The sequence below is a fragment of the Heloderma suspectum genome, chromosome 2 (assembly GCF_057233095.1).
Source record: "Heloderma suspectum isolate Gila_16-S chromosome 2, 16-S_ref, whole genome shotgun sequence".
NCBI lineage: Eukaryota > Metazoa > Chordata > Lepidosauria > Squamata > Helodermatidae > Heloderma > Heloderma suspectum.
In genome coordinates, this window is record NC_139459.1 from 98,959,268 (window position 1) to 98,981,446 (window position 22,179).

Genomic DNA, 22,179 nt, shown 5'->3' on the forward strand with positions numbered 1-22,179 from the left:
AAGCACAGTCGCCCGCTGCCCATTTTTTGCATCTTCCGTACAGGGCGGGGCACAGCGGCCTTTTCAGCGAAACTGTAATGGGGCAACGGCTTGCTTGTTGCGTGCGTTATGAACGCAGTTCCCACTTGACTTTTCTGTTCGCGCGCCTTGCTTAGAAGAGGAAGGTAGGTGGGGCACTGTGCATTTCACTGTCGTTTTGTTGCGTAAGTGTCTGATGTTGCTGCTTCGCAGGAAATCGGTCGAGAAGACTTTTATGCAAACTCGGGTGAGGATAGTGACAATGGCTTCTTGCTCTGCGTGGCGTGTGATGAAGGCTGGATATACCCAACGCAAAGTGCGTGGTAAAACAACCGCAGACGAACCCTTAAGAATTCAGAAACGCCTTGTTGTTCAGTCGTGGACGCTGTATATATGCAACCCTATATTCCAGCATGCTGGAATAGCTCCTGCCTGACTGCAGTGTTTTCCTCTAGTTTAAAGCACGGATTTGAAAGATGCAGAGGTTGCCTCATAAACCAGAGAAGCCGGAGTAGTAGATGGAAGGAAACGAGCAGTTCGATATGCGTGTTTCTTCGGAATTAAGTGCAACCCGCTATGCTTACCATTGAAGACAATGGGACTGACTTCTGAGTAAAAATACATAAGATTGTGCAGTCCCATGCATGCTTACTCAGAAGTCCCACTGTGTTCAATAGGACTTGTTCCCAAGTAAGCATAGGCTCTATGTCAGAGGGTTGCAGCCTTAGTCCCCTGTCTCAAAATCTAAAATCTGATTTACTCCTATGCTCCAGCAAAAGCAAGCAATTAGCACTAGTTATGAAGAGGCGGGGGGAGGGTTAGTTTAGCATTTCAGGGGTTTTATATCTTCACAGCTTTTGTGAAGAAACTCATGGAAATATTTGAGCAGCCAGGATACCTATGGATAGGTTCTTTTTCAACTTTCTGAGACGATTCCTCCTTTTAGACAGTGACACTTACATCCGTTTTTACATTTTCTGTACCAGGAATCTGAATGTAAAACTACTTTCCTTGAATAATTTTTGATGAAGTAGGCTGTGGTGCATGAGAGCTTATGTTAGAATACAGGTGTTAGTCTTCAAGGTGCCACAAGGCTCTTTGCCGTATTCCCAGGATAGATATGTATGCTTGATTTTAAATGTCCACTTTCTAGCCTGTATAAAAGCAGTTCAAGTCTACAGTCCAAAGTATACTTACTAGGAAATAAGCCCCATTAAACTTGATGGGACTTGCTTCTCAGTTAATGTGCTTAAATTTGGGATTCTAAGCTCATTAAATGCCCCTGGAGTTGAATGTATGCATGAAAGCTGTAACTGTAATGGGATTGCTTATAAATAAGCCTTTCCCTGTATTGTTTTTGTCATAAACACTTGGAAGCCATTAGCTGCAATCTTATTCTCGCAGAAATTGTTGTTAGTGGTTTGAGAATGCTACTTGGGTCAGAGTAAAATCAGACAGTGTGAAATAGTGATGCAGAATACAACTCATGATAGAGTCAGTCTCTCTCTCTCACTCACACGCACGCACGCTGTGTAATGTTCCTCTTTGGTGTTTCTTCATTTGTTTTGGACCCATGCCCTGTTGACCTGAAATCTTACCTTGCATCACTGTCTGCATGACAGAGTTCAAACTTTTCATCTTTATGTAGTTAAGTAAATGGCTTGGCAGCAACTGCTTTCTAATGGGTGAGAAATTAACAACAAATAACCTAGTTGCATTTAAGTTTACTAGTATTTGTAATAATAGCTTTGCACCTGTATCCTAACAGCACTTTCTCAGAGGTTACCCATGAAGTGTTGGCTTTAATGAAATGTACCATACCATGCAAACTGGTACTTGTTCTCATATCCTTAGTTTGTCTATAGTATTTCAAGAACTGTGTGTATGTGTGCCATATTTACATGTAACATTTGCCTGAGTATGATGCCATTGGGCTTACTTTGCTGCTTCTATTATGCTGTTTGGGCAATCTGCAATGGAAAGCATTGGAGATCGTAGGATTGCTGATAGAGATAATCATTTGAATGGGGACTTTCTACTATTTAAGATCCAGCACAGCAGTAAAAAATGTTCACAAATGCACAAATAGGCATGGAACCTGCAAACCTGTATAGCTTAATCTGCCCAAATATTGCTAGAAATCTCCAGAGGTCAGGCTTGATATATGTTCAGTTATGTTGTGAAAGGAAAGCTTTACTTTTTAGCAGACTAATCTTGATGCAGTGAGATACATGACAGACCTTTCATCACCAGCTGTGAGGAGTCATAGAGCCTTGGTGTTGCTAATTCTAAGGGCTGGTTCATACATTCATCACATGTGTATGAACTGGACTAGAGTCAGAACAAGTCTCCCCCCCCCCGCCCCCACACTTCTCAACTACAAATACCATATGAAACATTTGCACTGAAAGCTTTTTCTGTTGTACAATTCTAGTATGATGATGATCTGTCATACACATCAAAGTGCAAACAGTCTGTACAATATAATAGTTCAGTGATACGTCATGGCTGAAGGCCTGAGAGAGTTACTTCCAAATATGCTCTAAAAATGGTAGTAGCTCAAATTGATATAAAGGCTGGCTCCAGAGATAATTTGTACTCAGCTTTATCTTAGGTTGATGCAATTCCAAAACTCTGTATTTACTCTACAGTTCCAAAACTATTGTAGTTGAAAAATCTTACAGGCCAGTCCACTTACACTTTTTTTTCGTCACTGTCATGTCTTTTTTATTCTATCCAGTTACATGCTGTAATACTAAAATATCTTGAGTTGGTGAATAAACAATTCAAGTTGGGTTGTCATACCATCTTGGCTTTGCTTGACTCGGAATTCCACACTGAGAAATTTATTCAGAACTTTAACTCTATTTACAGCTGAATTATTATATTGACACACACAGTCTAGACTAGATATTTATAATTACTTGTATTGTGATGTGTTTTGTCTTTATAGTGTTCAATACATATGTTTTATGCAATATTATTTGATGTTTTAATATTTTTGGGGTAAACATCTTACATACCACTGTTGTTTGGGGCCTACCTCCTTTTCATACAATTTGATTTTCTAAATCACTGGGAAAGCAGGATTAAATGATGACTCTTATGTTAATGAGCCATCACGGGTTAATTGTATGAATAGAAGTTTCATAATGCCCAGTGTTAATTCGGAGCTAGTTCATATTTCTGTTGCAAATCCTAGAGTGATGTATATCCACAGTCAAAACCAAGAGAAAATTGAAAACAATAAAACTCAAACTCAACAAATATGGTTTTTGTGTTCAATAATTCTTACCCACCCTCCCTGCAACTATGTCTAGAAACATACCAGATGTTTAAAATTTAACAATATTCTGTGAATCAAATAGAAGTTGCTCATGTACAACATGTTACTGCTCTTGATACAATGACTCTCTCAATTTTATGTTTAGGTTGTAAATGAATCATGAACAAGTTGGTCGTTGGACTTGGAGGGTAAGTGTAAAAAGTAGTTTCAAAATCTGTTTTGCTTTAGATCTGGGTTGGGCAACTTCTGGGGACTGGGGTGGTGCATTGCCCCCCTCCAAACCCACTGGGGGGCACACCCCACCCCTGCCAAAATTGCCAGGACACACTGCGTCTTCTTTGCAAAATCACAGCACTTTTTGCCATGGCAAATGCGGCGGGGGCAGGGGGGCTTAAAAAATGGCCATGCTTTATTAGATGTTCAAATATATCGGCAGAATGTGGAATATTGGTTAAATCTTTTCATCTCCATTTTTCACTTTGTTTACTTAGTTTGTGTGATTCTGCCTAATCACCTTACCAGACAGTGGGGAAAATGAATCTTCTTAGCATTTTACTAGTGCTAACCCTGCAGTGGAGTAACTATCTGCCATACCTCACCTCTGCCTTATGTGGAGGTAGTTTTTCTGCCACTTGTTTTAAAAACGGAAAGTGATATTGTCCTGTGCTGATGTGATCCTGGGTGTTTTCAGATGAGGCTTTCATTTTGCAGTCACCTTACCTCAGGCATGGAATTTAACAGGAGATCCAGATGACATTGTCTTCCATTTATAACCCTCCTGTGCCCCCCCCCCTTCTTAACAACACAAAAAATCTATTAAGCAGTAAAAGAATAGCTTTTGTGGAATAGCTGCACAACCCCTTTTGATTTGGTACTGCTAGGAGCCTTTTGTCTGGAAGCTTCCACTGGAGGGGTGGGAAACTTGTGGCCCTCCAGATGTTGCTGGACTGCAGTTCCCTCAGCCCTGACCATTGGTCATGCAGGTTGGGGCTGATAGGAGTTGGAGCCCGATAACCTCTGGAAAGCCTCAGGTTCCCCAGTCCTGCTCTAAAGTTGTGTGTGTAGGTGTGTGTGAAAGAGTTAGTCGTTAGCGGTGCTATTGCAGCACTAACCAGCCCAAGGAACTGGTGCACTTGAAATGGAACAAATGATTGCAAGAGCCATGCTAGCTGCGGAGAGTGTGGATTTCTCTTTTCCAGCAACACAAGACTTGTGAGAAAATGTGACTCCCTGAAAGAGGAGCTGTTGAGCAAACGTTCCCTGCAACAACCAAGTAACCATTGTGCACTTATCATGCAAAAGTTAATAAAAGTTGTCTGAAAATGCCCTTGGACTCTTGCAGTAAATATGCTTTTGGCCCTAATAGTATCTACTATCTGAAAGAATTAAAAATATCTAGGCAAACTGTACCTGCCAGAGTACGGTGTAGATAATGTGGCAAGCAACATTATTAACGCTGGATTATCAGAATGGTGTGGTTGCTAGTGTGCATTGTACAATCTGCTATTTTAACATTCTTTCTTCAAATCTCCAATTCAGCGTAACAAATGGAGGGAAGACGACTCTGGCAAGAAAGCTTAAGAAACTGTTTCCAAACTGTACTATAATCTCTCAAGATGACTTTTTTAAGGTAACAAATTCAAGAGACTTCAACAAATACAGACTGGAATATTTTAATTTAATTCAAAAGATTAATGCAGTATAGCCCTATTTCAGAGTTCAGGCCATCGCACAACTAGACTTGTGTAAGGGGGGGGGAGTGGGGTCATGCTTGCTGACCCTGCCATCTCTATCACATCGCCATTGCCCTGCTGCCATCCACACATTGGAGGAGAATGCATGGATGGCGGCGTTATCATCCTGGTCCTTGCTGACTAAAGATGAATTTGGCAAATTCCAACTTCTTAATGATCAGCATGTGGTTTGTGTTGTGTGCTTTTGTTGTTGCAAATTTAGCACCAATATACATTTTCACAATGTGCAGGATCTGGAGTTATTTGATACAGAATGATCGGGGTGTTTACTGCTAGTTCTGGCTTTCAGTTTCTTGTTGGGTTATGACTTATGTCCCCTTAAAATGCTTAACCTTTCTGGATACTATCTGTCCCATTATGTGCCTAGCTACGTTGTGCCCCATTTTCAGTGGTCATGCTGTCCTGCCTTCCATGCTGTCTTGCCTCTAAAGTGTTTGGCCAGTATCCAGTATTGCCGCTGCCCAATGCTCATTTTGTTGTGCCCGTGGGACTGACCGATGGCACAACAGGAAACGAGTGCTTCCTCAGGTAACTCTAGAAACAAGCTGAAATGCTAATTTCTGGAACAGTACAGGTCAGCATTTCAGGTCATTTCTGGCTGCTTAAGGAACCGCTAGCTTAAGGATGTCGGAGAAATCTGCAACGGATTCAAATGAGAGCGTATTTCTGTGAATCTGATCTGCAGATTCTGCAGTGGACTGGCTTTTTCTGAATTGCACAGACTTGCAGACTACTTTTTTTTACGGGGGGGGGGGATTCATGCAAATACATGTTTGTAAACAAAATTCTTGTACAAAAAATCTGATTCCGTCAACAAGTGGAAGACAGAACAAAAGATGGCTGGCAACCCAGAAAACACAGATGGAATGGATTTAACAAAACCTGTACATCCTGCGCCAGCTTCCCATTGTGCTATTGGTGGGTCCCGCTGGCACATGGGCAGCATTGGATACTGCTCACTGACTCCAGTAAACTTACAAACTGAAGAGGCGTGTATTCCTTCTTCACCTTCAAGTTGCTTCCACAATGTTAATGAATTTCTTCCTTCCAGCCAGAATCTGAAGTGGCTGTAGATGACCATGGATTTCTGCAGTATGATGGTTAGTAGACGAGGTACTAAAAATAATTAATAGGGGTTTGTTTGTTTTTAAATGAGCTTTGATATTGAAAACATCAAGATAAGCAAAAATAATCATATTCAGATAAACCACCATTTCCAGCAAATTTAAAGTTAATATACAGTCTATATATTTATCTTCAACTATCTCCTTCATACCACAGCGCAGCTTGCATCTTCACACAGGAAAGAGTCTCAGAGGCTGAGCAGGTATATCAGCAGCCTAGTGTTTGGTCAAAGCATTCTAAGCATGGGTTTCAGACATCGTTTTCAACTGTTCGTAAATTTTGACTTGTAGAACTAAGCCAGATGTTCCATTTCTGCCGCCTAGGCTTGGATTCCCTTGGCTTTTAAAGCTTGTGGTACCGGACATTTGGCAATAAATGCAGCATGCAATTAGCTTGTGGAGAGCCAGTCAACGCTGACAGTTTTAGGAAACAGGCAGTTATTAACTTTGTAAATTTCAAGAAACAATAAGGAAAATTAACTTGCAAAGTCATGTCTGACCAAAATCCTGACCACCTTCTACAGGACCATAACACGTGATTTTTCATAATTTCTCCAGCAATTCGAACTAGTAGAAAAAACTGGCTTAAAAATTTTAGTGAGTGGGGTGGAACTCTGTGGTACCTGAAAAATAATTTTTTAGTGGTGAACATGTTGTTGACGTGGGGTGCTTCCAGACAGAGGGCTCCTAGTGCTACCGATTGAAAGGTGTTGTGCAGCTATTCCACCTTTTTCTCCTTAATGGGTTTTCCATGGTAAGAAAAAAGATGTTAGAAGTGGTGGCGAAACAAGGTGGTTACGAGTCGAAGATGGCAACATAAAATTCTGTGAATGAGGCAGGGCAATGGCATAATAAAAGCCTCCTCTGGAAACATCCTTGGATATTTTGCTCAGTGCCTCCTGATTATAGTGCAAAGACTTGATTGCGTAGCTCAATTTTCAGCTCCGGTTGCATTTTACGTATCTAAATGTGGTGCTTCCTCTTTCATTAAGTAACGATACTGGGGAATTGCAGTCTTAAGCATCTCTAAAAAGCCAATAATACTGAGTTCAGATGAAACAATGCAGACATCTGTCCCAAAGTGACTATTTAAACTGCACAACTGAATTTATTTCTAAATTTGATCATTTAGGGAGAACACATTTTGATTATTTTTCTTGACAAAATAATAAGTGAACTTGGAGTTTAATAAACATGATGGTCATGATACATTTACTTTCCAATAAACTGCTTTCTCCTCCAATTTTAAGTTAAGGTTAAACTTAATGGTGATTTCTGCTGCATAAAAAGATCAAACTGAAATGTGTTGGCCAACGTCCCCCACACAGCTCTTACAGAATTAATTATAAGCAAGCATCCTGTGTGTAGACATTGTTCCCAGCACTGAAATGCTGTGAAATGGCTATATGTATTTCCCAAGCCAATCCATTTTGCTTTAAAGGGGCATTGATATTCCATTTCAAATCTATGATTCAGGATACAAACCTAAACGTACACAGCCCACCTGGCTGTGACAAATGGAAACCATCACTTCTCTCTTGCTATTGCATGGAAGTTATTAATAGCTGCTCTTTGCAGAGAATTTTATAGATTTGGGGACTGTAATGAGATTATTTGATGTGCTGTCCATCCATACACCTAGCATTTTCAGTTACACCCTATGGCTCATCCTCCCTGACTGTTTTCAGCCTTGATGAATAACAGTAAAATGCTCAAGCTTTATTTCATGTATCCTCTGGTTTCTCTGCCAATGCTGAATCCCATAATGAAACTGGCTGCATTTGAGTGGAATTTCTTTTCCATGCTGCTTATTATACAGCTCAAGCGTGAACTCTTGAGTATCTCATTAAAGGAAAGAATGCAGGCCTTGTATCATTGCCTTTAATTTTAAGATTAAAGTGTCTCTTCTAGTACTTGATGCCCTGCAGATGGAAAAAATGGTGGCGAGCATACGTTCTTGGATGACACACCCAGAAGCCTCTGCATTGACAAGACCACCAAGTAGTACACATGATGATCAGAAAGGAACAGAAGACATTTATGTCTTAATTGTTGAAGGATTCCTTCTGTATAACTACAAGTAAGCATGTTTAGCATGTTACAGTAAATAATATATAGCAAACATCCATGCCTTACTTATTTGTTTGTTCTTGCAGGCCTCTCAGTGATATATGGGACAGAAAGTATTTCCTAACAATTCCTTATGAAGAATGTAAGAGGAGGAGAAGGTAATGTGTTCCTAAAATCAGCACCTAATACAATACTTTACTCTTTAGCCATAGTTACAGCCTCTGCACACACGCGTGTAGACATGTACACACGCGCATACTGCACCATAACAAGCGGTTTCTTTGTTTATTTAAAGCTATTTTACCCTACTCACTCTTCAGCTGTCAATAATGAAACTGCCCTCAGGTCTACAATCTAAAAGACAGGACACAAAAGGAGAAGGGACTGGAAAGGGCAAGGAACAAAGCAAATGCGGGCACTACTTTTTTAAGCTCTTGTCATGACTACCTGGAGTGGAAACTGTTCAAAGAGAGGAGCCCAAAATTGCTGATTTTTCAGCAGAGTTGATGGCGACCCCGTTTTCCTTTTCTGCTCCTGCTGCAACCTGATGGAACGGCTGTTGTGTTGCTGCTTCTTATGGACACACACCATCTATGTGTACACGTGTAACAACTCTAAGGAGGCCTTTAACCGGAGGTGTGCACACATTGGTTTTGCGCTATGCTCTTACTAAAATGGGAATTGCTACTTCTAAAATGGGGAAATTAGCTCAAACACTCATTTAAACATGAACTTTATTTGTATAGATTTTTGTTCTCAAAACTTGCCCATGTGCATTCATTACTGAGCAGAAAATTGCTTTGGTCAGTATTCCCACCCACTAGCATATGGGCTGCTATACCAATTCTATTAGACCTAACTAGAAAAGATAAAGATGAAGATTGGAGAAATTAGCTCCACCCAAATAAGGAGGGGAAGGCGGCTCTACAGAAACGGTGGAGCAGAGGACTGGAAGGTTATGTAATCACGAAGTTCAGGTACTGGTGAAAATGGCGGGCTGCAAGGGGTCAAAATGGATAGATGGGGAATAATCTAAGATCACTCTGGCCTTCTAGACAATGGGCTGCATCATGTTGCATACAGACATCCCAAAAGAAAGGTGTCTGGGTAGGCAGTGATGCGGAGACCGAAATGATGGCTGTGCTGTTATTAGGGATCCTGGCACCACCTCCGTTTGGGTTAAAAACAGATAGGGATGGAGAGCTTGGTAAGGCAGCTTCTCTCTCAGAGTTTCCAGTTAGATTTAGAAATTGTATGTTCCGCTTGAGACTTTTGGTAGCCACTTTCCAGTGCTCCCTTTGGGACCAATTCCACTTTTTGACTTGGAACTGACAAGTCCTGCATAGGTCGCAGAGCCCTACCAGGCACCAGAATGGTTGAGTAGAGTTGGCAGATTATGCTACGCTGTGCGTGAAACCTGGCTTTGGACTCAATGGGGCTGCTTTACCATGGGGTAAAGCACCAGCTTTCTGAGTTTATGAAGCAAATTTGTCTATCTCTGGCAAATGATACAGGAAAGTGGGTAACTCTGGCCCTAGAAATGTGGGGTAGGTGCCAAAATAGAGCAGAGAATCATGCTAGGAAAGAGTCATGAGGAGCATGTCAACTGGACCCCAGGTTATTCTCAGAGGTGAGACACACCAATTTAAGGGATGCCTAAGCAGAGAGAATGAACATCATCTGCTTGAATTTAAAGGCAGTTAAAGCATTCAAAACAAAGGGGATAAAGAGCCCGCTGGCTCAGACACTAGACTCAGGATGGGACAAAACAAAAGGAATAATTAGGTTCTAGCAGCTGAATAGAATGTTCCCTGTGAGCTGGCTATACGGAGTGGTGCAGCACAATATTAAGAACAAAAGGTGTCATCAGTGATACTCAGATAGTGCTTGACTTAGCTGACCTGACTGGGATATAGGGACACTTCAGGATTGGACTATTTTTCCTGTCAGGGGTTTTGACTGGCCAGTTCAAAGGTACCCTCATGTTTAGTCAACTGGGTGGTGGCATGGCAAATCGGGCAGGCATTTTCATGTTTTCCCAGATTGTAGGGAACAACTTCCTTTAATCAATGAGGAAGCAGGTACATTCTATGGCTCCTGTGTCTCTGCAGCAGTTCCAGAACCTTAACAGCATTCCTGGCAGTTTTCAGGCTGTATCTTCCAGATGAAAATGGGTTCTTGAGCCAAGGTGTCAGGGTAATGCTAAATCCATAGTGCACAATATGTCAGAATCAGCACAACTGGAGCTCCTCTGTAACAATTGACTACAAAGTCAATATAACTCCAAACAACATGAAAGCTTCAACCAAGCACCCTAGTGATTGTGCCCTAAATGATTTAACTCTGTGTTGAATCATGACCTAAGGAAATGATATGCATTTGTGTGTTTAAACCTCCCTAGTTCTATGTACCAGCATAATTATCTAGTTAACACATTTTGTTTATACGGAGACCATTGAATTGCTGATGTGCTATAGAGGCCTTGTTTCGTTCCAGCAGGCATATCTGACACTTAAATAATAATAATAATAATTATTATTATTATTAAATTTATTAATCGCCCATCTGGCTGGTCACCCAGCCACTCTGGGCGATGTACAACACACAATAAAAACAGTTTAAAACAATAAAATTCTACAATAAAAACATTTTCTAAAATACCCTAACCCACCCCAAACGCCTGCCTGAACAACAGCGTTTTTAATGCACGACGGAAGCTCATTAAAGAGGGGGCATGACGGAGTTCGCTAGGGAGGGAGTTCCACAGAGTGGGGGCCACCACAGAAAAGGCCCTCTCCCTCGTCCCCACCAGTCTAGCTGTCCTGGCTGATGGGACAGAGAGAAGGCCATCCGAGGCTGATCTTGTTAAGCGGCCTATCTGGTACTGCTGGAGGCGCTCCTTAAGATAGGCTGGGCCGGAACCATATAGGGTTTTAAAGGTCAAAACCAACACCTTGAATTTGGCCCGGAAAACAACTGGTAACCAGTGCAACTCCTTCAGCACTGGAGTGATGTGATCTCGCCGGCGGCTGCCTTTAATCAGGCGAGGCACCGCGTTCTGTACCAGCTGCAGTTTCCGAACCGTCTCCAAGGGTAACTCCACGTAGAGCGCATTACAGTAGTCTAAACGAGAGGAGACCAGGGCATGTACTACCGATGGGAGCAGATGGTCGGGAAGGAAGGGGCGCAGCCGCCGTATCAGATGGAGTTGATACAGCACTGTCCGGCTCACAGCTGACACCTGAGCCTCCATGGACAGCTGGGAGTCCAAAATGACCCCCAGGCTGTGGACCTGGTCTTTCAAGGGTAGCCGTACCCCATTCAACACCAGGTCAACATCTCCCAGCCTCTTCTTGTCTCCCACCAAAAGTACCTCGGTCTTGTCAGGGTTCAGCTTCAGCCTTTTCCTCCCCATCCAGCCACTCACCGTCTCCAGACATTTGGACAGGGATTCTACGGCCAACCTTGGTGAAGATTTAAACGAGAGGTAGAGCTGCGTGTCATCCGCATATTGATGACACCGCACCCCAGACCTCCTGATGATAGCCCCCAGCGGCTTCACATAGATGTTAAATAGCATCGGGGAGAGGATGGAACCCTGTGGCACCCCACAAGTAAGTGGCCACGGGTCCAAAACCTCCTCTCCCAGTGCTACCCTCTGGTACCTGCCGGAGAGGAAGGACCAGAACCACTGCAATACGGTGTCCCCAATGCCCAACCCCTCCAGGCGGTCCAGGAGGATACCGTGGTCAACGGTATCGAAAGCCGCTGAGAGGTCGAGGAGAACAAGGAAGGAGCATTCATCCCTATCCAGAGCCCTCCTCATATCATCTACCAAGGTGACCAAGGCCGTTTCTGTCCCATGCCCAGGCCTGAAGCCCGACTGAAATGGGTCTAGATAATCAGTTTCTTCCAAGTGTGCCTTCAACTGCAAAGCCACCACCCGCTCAATCACCTTGCCCCAAAATGGCAGATTTGAGACTGGGCAAAAGTTGTTCAAAACTTGAGGATCCAAGGAGGGCATCTTTAAGAGCGGTCTTATCACTGCCTCCTTGAGGGCTGATGGCATCACTCCCTCCTCAAGGGAGGTGTTCACCACCGCCTTGATCCCCTCACCCAGTCTCTCTCTGCAGCTCATAATGAGCCAAGATGGGCAAGGATCAAGTAAGCAGGTGGTCGGCCGTACCGATGAAAGCACCTTGTCCACTTCATCAGGAGGAAGAAGCTGGAACCGATCCCACAAAACCGGTTTGCCACAGGCCACCTCTTGCTCACTAACTGTATCCACAGCGTGCAGAGTAACACACCTAATCTGATCAATTTTATCTGCAAAGTGCCTTGCCATGGACTCACAGGAGGCCTTAGAATGCTCCAGTGGTTCCGGAGCCACAGGACCGACCAGGCTCCGGACCACTTGGAACAGCCTCCTGGGACAGCACTCTGCAGACACGATAGAGGCAGCATAATATTCCTTTTTTGCTGCCTTCACCGCTACGTCATAGGCTGAAGATACAGCTCTAGCCCATGTCTGATCGCCTTTGGAGCGAGACTTCCGCCACCGGCGCTCTAGCCGTCTCACCTCCTGTTTCAGAGCTCGTAACCGCGGATTGAACCATGGTGCAGTCTTGAGCCCTGTTCAGGGGGAGAGGGCGTTTCGGAGCCACCTAATCTAATGCCCCAGTGATTGCGGCATTCCAGCCACCCACCAGGGTCTCGACCGAGTGGCCGTTGGCATGCCCCAGAGAATCCCCAAGCGCGTTCAGGAATCCATTTGGATCCATAAGACGCCTGGGGTGGACCATTTTAATGGGTCCTCCACCCCTGCAGAGGGGTTGTGGAACCGAGAAGTCCAACGTCACCAGATAGTGATCTGACCATGACAAGGGGGTGGTGGATATACCCCCGACTTCCAGATCACTCCCCGCTTCTCCAGAAACAGACACAAGGTCTAGTGCATGACTGGCGACATGGGTGGGCCCAGTTAGAATATGGTGCAGCTCCCAGGAGGCCATGGTCTCCATGAAGTCCCGAGGTGCTCCTGTGAGGATGGCCTCCGAATGTACGTTGAAGTCCCCCAACACCAATAAGTTAGGGGACTGCACACGCACATCAGAGACCACCTCAAGCACCTCGGCCAGGGAGTCAGTCATGCAGCGGGGTGGACGGTACACGAGCAGAATCCCTAGACTGCCCTTCGGGCCCAACCTCCAGTACATGCACTCAGCAACCTTGGTCTCCCAGAGAGGGGGTCTGGTGAAGACCAAGGACTCTCGGTAGATAACAGCCACTCCCCCTCTCTGATCCCCAGCCCTCATCTGCTGTGCATACGAAAATCCAGCTGAACACATGGCTGCAAGGGTTGGAGCAGCAGCCTCGGCCAGCCAGGTGTCCGTAATACATGCCAGGTCTGCACCCTCATCCAGGATCATGTCATGGATGAGGGAGGTTTTCTGGGTAACAGACCTGGCATTGCAGAGCAGCAAACGAAGGCCAGAAGATGGGGTCACGCCTCCCCCAGCCATCCTTTGGCTCTGGACGGCCCGGAGCAGGGGACAGATACTACACATCTCTCCCTTGTTCCCCTTACCTGGCATGGCCTGCCCCTAGCGTTTCGCCAGCGCCTGCCGCCCAGCCTCGGTATCTTCTGGCCCCCAACACTCTCCCCGTTGCCTCCATCAGGTGGACACATGCCCCCTCGCTCCCGCCTATCAGGCAGGCTACCCACCCCTAAAACCACAACAAAATCCCTGAAGAAAAAGAAAACACACACACACACACAATTAAAAATCCCCTTAAAAATAATGCCAGGCCGGAGTCCACAGGGAAGGCCAGGTGGTGGTGGTGGTGGTGTAAATGGTATACAGTTGCAAATAATAACATTGTTACACTGCGCACACTGCAGACTGACAGGACAGATATTCCACCCTGTATTAGGCACTGCATATGTAAAACCTAGCGATAAAACAACCTCCTTCCTTCTTGCCTAACATAATTTGGCAAACAGGCAAACGTTTGGGATTTCTGCCACTAACAGTATTTTTTATTGTGCAAATGCAAAAAGTTCTGGCTCCATAAAATCTACCCAAACTAAAAATGTATGGATTAATGATCAAGACCTGGGATTTGCACTGGGATAGCGCAACCCTATGTGTGCTTACTCCAAAGTCAGACTTCCTGAGTTTATTGGGAGTTAGTCTGAAGGAGGTCTACATAGGGTTGCAGTGTCAAGCTTAACGTCTTAAAACATGGGTATTTCAAACTAAGAGTGTCATCACACGATGCAGAAATCATGCGACTGTACTGGGATTTTCTGCCTCTGTTTCCTTTTCAGGATCATGACATGCTCCATTCCATCTATATGAAACTTATAGAACTCCCTTTTTCCGGGAGTTCTATATGTTTCATTTATGCAGCCACAAGATGGCGCTGTGGACTAGGTATTATCACGGGGTTGTTTTTCCCACGGAAAAATAAGAAACATCTGTTTATTACTAGTTTATTTCTGTTTCAAATTAGCCTGTGAAATTGCTTGGAAAGGATGAGAGGTGCTGGAGGTTGACAACGTCATGCATGGGACCTGTAAACTTCCGTGAGTGATGAATCTCAATCGCAGGATAAAAGCCCTGTGTGATGACACCTAAGTTCTATAGGAAGACATGACACTTACATAAAATAAGGATGTTCTAATTCAAAGTGACAAACCCAATTTAACATGTAAAACCTCATGTAAAACTTCCTCCTTCCTCAACTGTCACCAGCAGCAGCCATTCCAGCAGGCCGAGCTGAGGGAGATGAGAGGGAGAACAGTGCCATTCCACTAGCCCTGCTGAAAGAATATGTCTCCCCTTCCCTCAGCATTCCTTTTTCCTTGTGTGTTGTGACTTTTTAGATTGGAAGCCTGTGGGCAGAGACTGTTATTTTTTCATTTATTATATGTAAGCTGCTCTGGGAGCTTTTGTGGCTGAGAAGCGGCATAAAATTACTTCAAATAAACAAAATAAAGACATTACTTTGCACAGTAGTGTGAAGCACAACTTATTAAAACTGGTAGAGGGTGCTTCACGCCCCTGACTGCCTGTTTGTGTCCAGTCATGACACAATAGTAGCCTAGCAGGAAAGACACTTGATATTGTTTTGCTAAGTGTGTATGTCAGGCCCTGCTAAGCATACTTGGAAGGGACTGTCACAAATCTGAACCTGCATTAAATTAGAGGAACCTGCCCTACAGGCTTGGTATTGGTCACTTTGAGACATGGTACTTAAGTGTAAACTGGAGCAAAATACAGTAGGAAGAAACCTTTTAATAATTATCACTCTGATAAAAAAGAAGATTTATTTTCTGTAAATACTAGATCATGATTGGCAGATCATATCAGGGTGGAAACTGAGCCCATAGAGCCCCAGAGCAGTTCTGATTCTGAAGAGGAACAGCAATCCGTGGGAGAGGAGCTCACTCATCTCTCACAAGCACAGCGCTGACAGAGATTCCTCCTGCCAGCATTCCTGGGATCGATAGTGACCCTGGCAGTGAGAGAGCGCTGGAGGGGGGCTTGCTGGACACTCGGCGCAGACGCAGGGAGCGATGACAGATGGAGGGCGCCGAAAGGAGGCATTCCGCTCGTTTGGTGCTCAAACAACGGTCGTGTCCCAAGGACCCAAGGGAAAGAGGGAGGATCTCTCCCTAGCCCATAAGTTCAGGGTCTCCCTGTGGTTCCCCTTCAAACGGGGACCAACTGCCTTACCTGGAGCTTAGGCTACTCTGCTATCTTTCCTCAGTGCTGTTCCTTGCTTAGTCGCTAGTGATTAGTATCTGAGTCATAAAGTAATAAAAGAATAAAGCCTTGGAAAGAATCCTCGTCGCCTGTGTCCTGAGTTGGCTATTGGAGGGGACTGCAAGAGGCAGCTAGGGCGCTCCGGACAGATCAGGATCTATTTCTTGGATTGATTTGCAATAAGGTTTCTGGCTCCAATTGTCTAACAGTGACAACCATAAAGCTCTTTTTTCCCCTTCTAAATCCAGTTGCTGGAAAAATATTGGGGGGGACCAGGGATGGGGTTTTGTGTGAAAGACTTTGTGAGCTTGGTTCTGATACTGATTACAAATCCCTGGACTTAGCATGTGCTCAGAGGCACCCTTTTCCTTAATTTGTAGCATATGTCTGCCGACCTGAACCACCACTTTGCACTTGGCTCCAGTTGGTGGACCTTGGGGTTCTATATTTAAAAAAATTAAAGTGGATCCCACAAGCCTAAAGTCTGCCCACCCCTGTACCAGTTCACCTTGTCCAAGGTTTTCAGTATTGTTGGACAGAAATTCTTCTAAGCAAGGCGTATAAGTGAAGCTCCTGTATATATATATTTTTTTTAATGTAGCAATAGAATTTATGACCCACCAGACCCACCAGGGTACTTCGATGGACATGTGTGGCCCATGTATCTGAAACATAAGAGAGAGATGGAAGAAAGTGAAACTGGCATTGGTATGGCAAACATCTTAATATACATGTAGGTCATTGAAGGACAGGATGTTGGCACAAGCTGTGATGTTTATGCACTTCAAGGAACACAGGAAGCTGCCTTATACTGAGTCAGACGATTGGTCCATCTAGCCCAGCATTGTTGACACTGACTGGCAGTGGCTCTCCAAGAATTTCAGGCAGGAATTTCTTCCAGCCCTACCTGGAGAAGCTGGGAATTGAACCAGGGACCTTCTGCATGCAAAGCAGGTGCTCTGCCACTGAGCTACAGCCCTTCCCTGTACAGAGGACTGGCCTTGCCAGTATATCCCTGAATTTGTCTAACAGAGCAGATGTGGATGGGAATGAATGGGTAAGGCAATTGTAGCTGAAGATAATAACTTTCCTTCAACATTCTCTTACTTAGTAGACATGTATAAGATCATACTGTACAATCTAGTCTACAGCCTTATTTAGATTTTTTTTTTAAAGAAGCATTCTTTACACATGGACCTGGTTCTCACATAACACAAACCCATACTTTATTTAACCCATGGTTTGTTGCCCTATCCAGGGCTTGTCTGGCAGACGATTGAACAAACCATGGTTTGTTTTCTCAATCCTTGGATTATCCCCCCCCCCCCCGCATTGCTTGCTCTCCCTATATCCCAGATGCCTTTGCAGTGCTGAAGTACTGGCATATAGAGTGGCTGTGTTGTTTTTTTACCACTCTTGCCCACCGCCTCTGTAGTTTGGCAGAACAATCCATGGTTCTGGATTCACATGTTTAAACCATGGGTGGTTGTTACAACTCAGAGTACACAACCCAGCAACAAACCATAGGTTTTTTTCCTGGGTTGTTTCTGGTCAAAAAACCATGGTTTGTTAGTGTGGCTGGGTTCACACATCATGACAACCCAGAACTCAACAACCCATGTATTAAAAAAAAAAATGGGTTAGCATTCTGTGTGAACCAGGTCACTGATGACATGTGAAGCTAAATATAAGGGAGTATTATGAGTGGCATACAATGCTGAAATATTCAGGATAAATCCATTCAGTTAGGTCCTCTTCTGCAGGCTGCACTAGAAGGCAATGTATATTGAGAATTTCTGGTTCTGCTGAAGGTGATCTGATCTTCTGTTGCTCCTCTTCCAGTTTATTTGGATGGAACAAAACCACAGGAAGACCTCTGTTCAAGGATTTGTGATGATATAGCAGAGAAAGTGGAAAAGACAAGTAAGTAGCTGGCCTGGGCCAAGATGTCTTGTATTAAGAAAACATCAAAATGATGTCCTGTGCAGCGTTGGTAACACTTCTGTGAAGTGGCATGTTAGTTTGGGTCAGCCAGCACATTCCAAATTGTGTGCTGTAAGGAATTAATTGGCTAATTGAAGCCTCCTGCAAGTTAAATGCCTTCTTCCATGAGAAGAGACTGCCTGCTACACATCTACATGACTGGCTGCTCTGAGGCCTGGTGTCAACTGATAGCATCCTTGGGCATCTGCCAAGGCCTCAACACCTTGGCAAGATTTGCCCGCGCTGATGCCTGCTCTTGGACTGCCCCCATTCTCATGCTGCCCACCCCAGGGTTCAATCTTGTGAGTGGCAGCAGGAAGTGGCCATTAGCTGCACACCATTTCAGATTTCCCACAGTGCCCCAAAGTGATGCTGTATCAGGTCATTGTGGGTAATTAAAATCACAAGCAGTTTGCAACTGCCTGCCGCTACTAAACCTGCCAGAGGGGGCCCAGTTGTGTGTGTGTGTGTATGCTGATGTCAGAGGGGCTCCACCACAGAGCACTTTGGCAGGGGTTCTCTCAAACCTGGAGCAAGTCTTTGGCCCCACCCTACTCCTAGCAGAGGCAGGTCTGCCTTGTCCCTGAATGATCCAATCACAGCTGATGCAATCACTCCTGATGGCAAGACACAGCAGAATTGAAATGACTCTTGCAGAAGCACAAAGTGTGAGCTCCTCTCTAGGTATTTAATTTTTCCACTTGCAAAGAAACCTTTGGGGCTATAAGTGAAGCATGCATCCAGTTTTGAGGAACTTTGTGAACTAACTCTTCATTATAGTTAGGTACAGGTACAGGCCTAAGGTGTGCATTTTGCAGAACTATACTTGGAAAATGGTATTGGCATATATTTGACTGACATAAAGGTATAGCAAAAATTGAAATCCTAAGCATACTCTGAAGTAAATATATTAAATAGGATGTACTTCAGGGAAGTGTGTATACCTGAATGTTTTAAGAAACTATTGCAAGCCCTTGTAAAGCAAAATGTATAGCATTGAGGATACTATATATTGGTGTTTTCAGTAGTTCATCAAAGAATTAGCTTAATCTGACAGCGTAACATTTTGAATTTCTGCCAAACCGGAGGATGCAAGAATAAAATTAGAAAGAGATGAATGGCTATAAAGAAGCTGCAGCAGAGTGGTTGAACTAATGTGTGTGGTTCTTTCTCCTCTAGGTGAGCAAGGCAAGGTTTTGCATGTATGAGTCCCTACTCTTCAATGAGAGCAATAACTAACTTTATTAAAATATTGATGTATATGTTGTGGCTAAAAAGGATGTTTTAAGAAGCGAACCGAAGCTCTCCTAAAGCAGCACTGACCAGAGGGAGTGGCATGGCATTCCCATGGATGTGTTTTCCAGTTGGAGTTGCTAGCTACTTGTAATGCTCCCAGAAGATCAACTTAGGCATACTCATTCCAGTGCCTTAATGCTCTCAGGTTTTGGACAGAAAGGAACTCTTGCATCCGCTCCTTTCTCACATAGCTGCTAAGTTCCTCAACTATTTTTCCTTCTTGCCTCATACAACACTACCCCCAGGCATTTTCACTGATCTTTGCCCTCTATATAATAAGGGGTGCAAGCTTCCTCCACTGTTGTGTGGGAGGGGGGAATCTTTTGTCTATTTCAGTCTGCTCCTTCAGCAACACTGCCAGAGGGATGCATCCTGCAATACATCTGCTGTTCTATGGTGGAAGGCATAGCAAGCCGGGTCTGCCTGAGTAGGTCATCAAGCTCTTCTTGCAAGGTTGGAAATCTAAAAATATTCCATGTATCCAAACTCTGGCAACAAGGGAAAGATGGATTTTTTTAAAAAAAACTGCTTAATAAAGAAATCAATTTTGAATTAGTCAAGTCCTTTCCTATAAACCTCCTACCTTTATTAAATGGGGAAAATGATTATAGTGGAATGTTGCAAGCCCTGTGTTACACCTTCAGTGGAGCTAATCAGCTGAATAGAATAGATACGCTTCTGAAAAGCTGGAGTTTGTTTCACTGCACCATGATAACGGTTAGAGCAAGATCTCAGCTGAGTTCATCTAAGCTTACAGCCTGTCTATTTCTGAAACTATCAGAGCCTGGAGTCTTAAGTACATTACAAAAAGGCGGATAAGCAGAAAGTGAACAAACATTAGATTCAATATTTTGTTTTCTAAAAGCAGTTGTTGTTAAAATACACACCAATAGAAATTGAGCTGACTGTCAAGAGATTGCTTTTGTCTTAAATTGTGGATGAAGACACTGGTATTGGCTGTATCCATGCTGAAGATGGATTATACCAGGTTCAGTCCCAAAGCTAGTAAATATATTTCCTGACATATCATTGTTTTTCTTTTGACACTCTGTTGGTAATTAGTATAAAGTAGTCACCACTTATAACAGGATAAAGTACTGTTGCAGCTGTAATATAGCTAATTCCCAGGCTGTTGCTGCTGCCACTCCCACAAAAACCTGTAGCAGTGAATTTCAGATATTTAAATAGTAAGGTTTGCTGTAGCTAGATAAGGACTCTATTAAAATATATAATTAGCCACCTTACTTTGCTGAGAAAAAATGCACTAAGAGGATAATTGCCCCAGTGCCCAATGTGTTTGGAATTGATCTAGAGCTCAGGCACCAGTGCCCCAGCTGTTTTTATTTCATAGATTTAGAAACTGGCTAAATGCAGAGGTGCGAGTAAAATACAGAAGTAAAAAGCTCATTTGTTTAATAATATAGGCCATGGCCCCTAGGTTCTACATGGGCGAGAGCTGTTGTAGACCCATTCTGTGCTAGAGACGCATCACCTAAGCCTCAAAGAAACAGTCATGATGTTCCCATTTCTTCTGTACTACCAGTGTAAGCCAACATGCCCTAGGAGTGCTGTTGAAGTCAGATCTGGCAAATTTTTATTTTCAGCTACTGGCACCTTTCCCCTTGTTTATGTTTTCCGTATGGAACTGGTCTGTGTCCAGGTCCTTAAGAAAAGATCAGAGGATGCATGCAAGGTCTGCACTCTGCTTGCTTGTGCTGGGGTGAACCCTGTCCTCTGGATGCTTACGGTCTTTGTTCGGAAGCCAGGGCCAAGGTACTTCTGTGCATCCTCTACTTTTTGCCTTATTGGACCAATCTCAAGAAAGTGATTGTAGAGCTGGAAAAAGTGCAGAGGAGGGCAACTAAAATGATCAAGGGACTGGAGCATCTCCTGTATGAGCGGTCACAATATCTGGGATTGTTTAGCTTGGGGGAAAAAAGGAGGGTTAGGGGAGACATTGATAGACGTGTACAAAATTACACATGATGTGCAGAATGTGGATAGGAAGACATTTTTCTCCCTCATAATATTAGACCCCGGGGGCCATACCATGAAGCTGATTGGTGGGAGATTCAGGACAGATAAAGGGAAATACTTCTTCACCCAGCACATAGTTGAACTATGGAATTCAATACCACAAGATGTGGCGATGGCCACCAATTGGGTGGCTTTAAAAGGGGGTTAAACACATTTCTGGAGAAGGCTATCAATGGGTAATGGCTATATGCTACTCCCAGTATCAGAAACAGTAGGCCTATGTGCACCAGTTGCTGGGTTGCTGGGTGGCACTTGTGTCCTGCTTGTGGTTCCTGGTCAACAACTGGTTGGCCACTTGATGGACCCTTAGTCTGACCCAGCATGGATCTTCTTAGGTTCGTAACCCATGTACCCCTCTGTATGGCTTTATAGGCATCATACTGTATGTCTCACCATCCCCGTGTGCTGTGCGTGCAGGTTATTCTTCGGGAAGGAAAAGCAGACCGTTAAGGCAAAGTGGCCTTTTCCATGGATGTCTAGTTCTGCTTAACAGCCGGATCTTATTCATGGGTGTTAAAGCCGCTTTGCTCGATGCGGCTGCCGCTGATGCACACCGTAGTCCGATGCGCACTTTCTTTGTCCGGTAGGGCTGCAACCCACGGAACACCAGGCCACATTAAGGCCACCGTGGGCCCTGCGCTGGCAGCCTCTACTCCGCCCGCCACTCTCCCCCACAAATCCGAACTCGCAGGCGCACGCGCGCTGCACGTGGCCCAGGCCGCCGGCCACTAACGAGACGGGCGGCCTCCGCAAACCTCCCCAGTCTTCTCTCGAGAATTCCAGTTCGCGACGGAAGTTTTCCTGCGCATTGCGCTTGCGCAACTTCGTCGCCTCTTTCC

General features: G+C 44.3%; 1 protein-coding gene across 8 annotated transcripts; it reads left to right on the forward strand.

The window, feature by feature from the left end:
- Nucleotides 1-51: 51 nt before the first annotated feature.
- On the forward strand, nucleotides 52-20,326 carry NMRK1 (nicotinamide riboside kinase 1). Of its 8 annotated transcripts, none has more exons than XM_084834289.1 (9): nucleotides 52-164; nucleotides 3,450-3,492; nucleotides 4,844-4,934; nucleotides 6,110-6,171; nucleotides 8,094-8,262; nucleotides 8,339-8,410; nucleotides 16,626-16,732; nucleotides 17,867-17,947; nucleotides 19,187-20,326. In XM_084834289.1, exons 4-9 carry the CDS (start codon nucleotides 6,132-6,134, stop codon nucleotides 19,213-19,215), a joined length of 498 nt encoding a protein of 165 aa, XP_084690415.1. In that variant the 5' UTR covers nucleotides 52-164; nucleotides 3,450-3,492; nucleotides 4,844-4,934; nucleotides 6,110-6,131; the 3' UTR covers nucleotides 19,216-20,326. The 8 variants fall into 8 exon arrangements, 7 of the variants coding, with proteins under 7 accessions (XP_084690415.1, XP_084690409.1, XP_084690414.1 ...); XM_084834283.1 differs by having other exon boundaries at nucleotides 6,110-6,158; XM_084834288.1 differs by having other exon boundaries at nucleotides 6,114-6,171.
- Nucleotides 20,327-22,179: the final 1,853 nt, after the last annotated feature.

Coding starts and splice junctions, on each gene's coding strand:
- NMRK1 (XM_084834282.1), top strand. CDS start 4,737: ATGTGGCAAGCAACATTATTAACGCTGGATTATCAGAATGGTGTGGTT. Junction 4,935..6,109: donor CTCAAGATGACTTTTTTAAG/GTAACAAATTCA, acceptor TCTTCCTTCCAG/CCAGAATCTGAAGTGGCTGT. Junction 8,263..8,338: donor TTCCTTCTGTATAACTACAA/GTAAGCATGTTT, acceptor TTGTTCTTGCAG/GCCTCTCAGTGATATATGGG.